Genomic DNA, 4,861 nt, shown 5'->3' with positions numbered 1-4,861 from the left:
GCCTTCCGCCTCCCGCCTTACTCCGAAGCATAGAGTAGTGCGACTGGCGGGCCAAGCGCAGGGTAGCAATAGCATCCAAGCATCTGCGAGCACGGGGTACCGGTGCTCGCAACAGATTCTGTGTTCCGCGTTGCGTCTCTCGGCGCTACTCCCACTACATATCTGCTAGAAGCCGTCTCTTGACCTCCCAGGTGACGTCCAATATTCACCCTCAGAATTCTTGCGACGAGCAATCACCATCATCCCATCAGCGTCAAGGCATTGACGCCACCCCGGTATACGCAGGCGCGTCTCCCATCATCCGAAATCTAGCCCCTGCACCCTGTGTACGATCACCGCGCTTCGACGACCAGGGGCTCGCCCGGCTCGGGACCCTTTCGAACTACCCGCGCTCAGACCTTGAAGAACCCCTCCCACCTTGAGCCGTACAAAGTTCGAGGATCCCCCGCCATTCAAGAGTGTGCTCTACCTGTCGATCTGTCTCTCTTCTGCCATCTTACGGATCGACTCCGCTGGATCAAAGCATTTCGACATCAGACGAAAGCGGATTCAGTCTTGCACATTATCTTTCCATCTTGCTTGGGTGTTTAGGATCCATCTCAATCACCTACAAGCTCGAGAGCGCGTCAGCCTGCTTAGGCGAGAGAGTTCCGACAACCTAGACATCTTGCAAAGCAGCAGGAGCTTCCGCATTTATTCAAAGCAACAGATCAACCGTGTTCGACAACAGACCGTCACAAAAGTGCCAGACTACGATTCCGTCTTGGCCGACGGGCAACTCCTGCCTGGTGCTCGACGTCAAGGCCCAGAGTGCAAAAGGAGCAACGCTGGGTCGTTATACCAGCGGGACTTCCACATCTTGCTTACTGGTCAGAGGCCGTCGCTCGACAAGATGGCAGGTCTTGCCAATGTTCAGTCATATTCTGGACTTGACTCTCCGCAAGACCCGGTCATATCGACTGGCGACTACGTGCTCACAATGTGCCAAGAGCCAGTCATTGGCCTTGTGGCAGGTGGGAAAGACAAGGGTGAGCATTATTGTCCGCCTCAGATCCGTGGGTTTCTGACACGTACCAGATCGGAAGCCACTAGACCCTCCTCCAGTTGTGAAGCTCGACGTGTCACATCAGCGCGATCCAGCAGGACTCTTCCTATCGAGTAAGACAGAAACCAACGAAGGATCAAATCGTGCGAAGCTAATCAACCACAAGATCCATACAACTTCCTTACATGCCATCTAGTCAAAGTCGGAGACCACAACATCGAAACGCCCGTTCCCGGAAACAAACTCGTCGGCACAGTCGTCTCTTCGCTGCACAGACTCAAAGACAAAGACAATCAGGATGTGGCGTATTTTGTCTTTGGCGACGTTTCTGTCAAAGTAGAAGGGCGTTTTCGTCTAGTTTTCACACTTTTCGACATGGGCGGTCAAGACTGCACGCAACTCGCGTCGATCAAGTCTCAGCCTTTCAATATCTTTCCGAACAAACTATTCCCAGGTCTCAACGAGTCAACCTACTTGACCCGGGCGATCAACGATCAAGGCGTGCGTGTCAGAATACGCAAAGACTCTCGGCAATCTCAGACTTCGAAGCGCAACAAGCGAGTTGCTGAACGGTTCAACGACTACATGGACAATACTCGGCCTCAGCAGCGCCAAAGAATTGGCTCATCTGCTGGCTTCGTTACCCCAAGCCTGGGCGCCAGTTCGTCACAGCAATTTTCGTCAACGGTCGCAGCAAGTCATGGCAGCGCATCAGCCTCGCTGACACAGCAAGCCTCACACGCCCCATTACGCTACACTCTGGGTTCCTTTGCGCAGCCGAACCTCAATACAGGAGAAGGGGCAGCGCATGAACACCCACGTCAATCCCTAAGCATACTACCCGGCCTGGCTTCTCACCGGAGCCAGGAGGGTCTTCCTCTCGGGGTCAATTATCCTTCAAGCGGCGTGGGCATGGACAACGTCTTTGGATCCTTGGCTCCTAACATGAGCATGAACCCGTTTCCCTCACCAGCTCACAGCAGCGACAGTGGCCTTCCTTCGAGCGTCAGCATGCATGGCAGCAGCGGCCCCCCAGCAGATCGCTTCCCTGATTCGGGCCACGGATTGTGGGGTCGAGACTACTCCTGATGTTACTTTCGAGACTCGAAATTGGACAAGGAGTTGAGTGTTTGCGGTGTTGTAGGTGCGGTTGCTCGTTCTTTTGGGAGGGATGGAGAGGGGGGACCAAGGGAGCTCGTGGTGGTTGGCGTCTACGGCATATACCCATGTGCAACTTTGTTTATTTTCCTATGTCGTTCGGGTGTGAGATGGCGGACTAGAGTCCTGAACCACACATACATGTACCACGGTTCACTTTTACCCGTCTACCGTATTCTTTGTACATGTGAGCCATATCTCATTCTAACAGACCATACCATTGGGGCTTCCTCGCCTCTGACTTTTGCTGTTGATCCCCGGTTGGCATATTAACCGTGGATGCCTTTCGACCCCAGGTTGGATGCGTGCATGACTCAGCATGCTCGTCCCCTTACCCAGAAGTCATGCACTGTGGTCAAAGCGTTTCTTGGTGCCATGAACACAGCCTTGTCTGCCCAACACGGCTTCTCCACGCGGACGAGTTCTGCGACTTGCATCTGAATGACTCCCATGACCAATCCTGCCCGTCAAGGGTTAACGACTCGGTCTTCTTTCATGCACTCGCGCACCTGCCACCTCATCGTCTCACCTGCGACAGCAGATCAGGACGCGGATCGCCGCACCCCTTGCACCCTTTGTTTGACAGAGGCGCGTCAGAGGGCGACGACTCGGCGAAGGCCGACTTTGGGATCTCGGTCTCGATCCGGTCGATCATGATGGCATCTGCTACGTCTTCGGAATCATTGAGGCCCTGATCACCACAGGGATCGCTGAACGAACAGGTCAGATGAACAGTGTTCGTCGCGTTCGCGTTCGACCTGTCGTGTTTGATCGTCTCCAGGCGTCGCCTCGTCGCAGGTTTTGGAAAAAGAGGGGGGACGGGGGGGCTGAGCCTCGCCCACATCCCTGTCAGCTTATGAACGACGTGTGTGTGCTTTTCTGACGGCATTGAACTTGGAGCCTGCTTCATCATAACTGATGAAAAAAGGGCACTTCACCAACGCAGGGGCGCTGGAGAAGCCATTGGCCAGGCAGAATGGAGATGAGCTGGTTTCTCGCCGCGTGAAGCAGTCATCCTCAGGAGGCGATGCTCCGAGAGGCCTCATGGTTTCTGTCGGCCTCGACTTCGGTGCCCAGATGTCAGCCGACGGGAAGTTCAGGTTGGCGCATTCGAGAGGCAGAAATGGGATCGTGGAGTCCGATGAGGGGAATGCCGGCATGTGGCAACGAGCAACAGCAAACCACGTTATGCAGGGCCCATCTTGAGGGGCTGCACGCAATCCGACTCTATGCTGACAACAAGCTAGGCAGGCTCATGCGGTGAGCCACCGGTCGAAATGCGACGCAATTGATGATGGGAATGATGAAGTCATTGGAGTAGGACACGGAAACTATTTCAAGCCCTGCTCTTCACCCTTACAAGCCTGCAAACTGTGTGGCAACTCTTACTACACTTCCGCATGTCACTTATGCTTCCGGCTAGGCTTTTGAGAAGTTTACGTCTTGTCGACGTTCCCTCCAAGCTGTATCTTTGGACGTATCTGCGACAAGATCACCGCGGACATACTCCGTGATGACCGGGGCAATGAGCTGAACGGGTGAGAACAAAGATAATTCGATCGTCCGGATCACATTTGACTTATTGGAGGTTCCTGACCAAACTCGTCACAAGATGAATGTGGCCGGCGAGTTTCCTCAAGAGAATGACGCTCTCGGAGTTTCGGTGTTCTTTTCGGTGTTGATCAGGTCAGGCGCCCGCTGAAGACCTCGGTGTGCCACATTTACCGTTGGGTTGCAATCCTTCTGTCAGACCTACGGTCAGATCTGCCGTCGAAAGGGTGACTCGCTCAAGCCTCAGCCAACTACTTTACCTCACACACAAAGGATTCGCTTGCCGAAAGTCTTTTACGTTCATTCACACGTTGTACTATGGGCCAACCGAAGAATACCTCATCAACAGATCCACCTGCTGTCAGCATGGCAAACCAAGCTGGGTAGGAGCAGGGAGTGGACAGAATTGTTGGGGCTGCCGTCGTCTTGCCACAGCTGTCTTCAGTTCCGACGATAGGACAGGAAAACAGGATGTCAACGGTGGCCATCCGCCCATTGGGCAGATCACCATGCCTGCTGCCGCCGTAATATTCGTGAGCCGCCCTATATCAGGCGTCACATAAGACATGCCGCCATTTATCTTTCGTGTAGCTCCGGGCCAGCGTGACCCTTTTCGGATTCCTTGATATGGCATGGAAGGGCCTCGATCTCGGTGGTCGCAGGCTTGTTCATCGGCGCCGCCTGGTCAACTAGGTCTTTCCGGGCTATTCCCCTTTGCCCCTCCAAGTGAGTACCGTAGGCGATTTATGAAGTTTTCATATCTCCGTTTTTGCCTGCTGTGTAACATGGTGGACGGGGAGGCCCGCAGAAGCTTGGGCTCTCTCGTGGCCGTTGCGAGCTCCAGAACCGAAGAGGAGCTACCGAGCCGACGTGTTTACCGGCCGGGTAACTTCACTGAGCCTTTTCCTCCTCGGTCCATCACTCCACACCCTCTCTTTACCTGGGAACCTGTCCCGTCCCACGGCGAGCAAACCAAAGCAGGCCATGCATGCCACCTGCAGCGTCGCTATGGCCAGACGCCCCAGCAGCATCCCAAGTATCAGCGCCTCAACGGTGACCTATGCAGATCGCGACGCGCACGTCAAGCCTTCTTTTTGCCCCGCCTCC

General features: G+C 54.6%; 1 protein-coding gene across 1 annotated transcript; it reads left to right on the top strand.

Annotated features, from left to right (window-relative positions):
- Positions 1 to 892: 892 nt before the first annotated feature.
- D7B24_001970 (uncharacterized protein) lies at positions 893 to 2,134 on the top strand (the record flags this gene model as incomplete). The annotated part of the gene is made up of 3 exons (XM_028636187.1): positions 893 to 1,028; positions 1,078 to 1,158; positions 1,212 to 2,134. The coding sequence occupies 3 exons, from the start codon at positions 893 to 895 to the stop codon at positions 2,132 to 2,134; spliced, it is 1,140 nt and encodes a 379-aa protein (XP_028491517.1).
- Between the last annotated feature and the right edge of the window lie 2,727 nt (positions 2,135 to 4,861).

The sequence above is a fragment of the Verticillium nonalfalfae genome (genome assembly GCF_003724135.2).
Source record: "Verticillium nonalfalfae strain VnAa140/NRRL 66861 chromosome Unknown scaffold_144, whole genome shotgun sequence".
NCBI classification, from domain to species: domain Eukaryota; kingdom Fungi; phylum Ascomycota; class Sordariomycetes; order Glomerellales; family Plectosphaerellaceae; genus Verticillium; species Verticillium nonalfalfae.
This window is presented reverse-complemented; position numbering and strand designations above follow the sequence as displayed.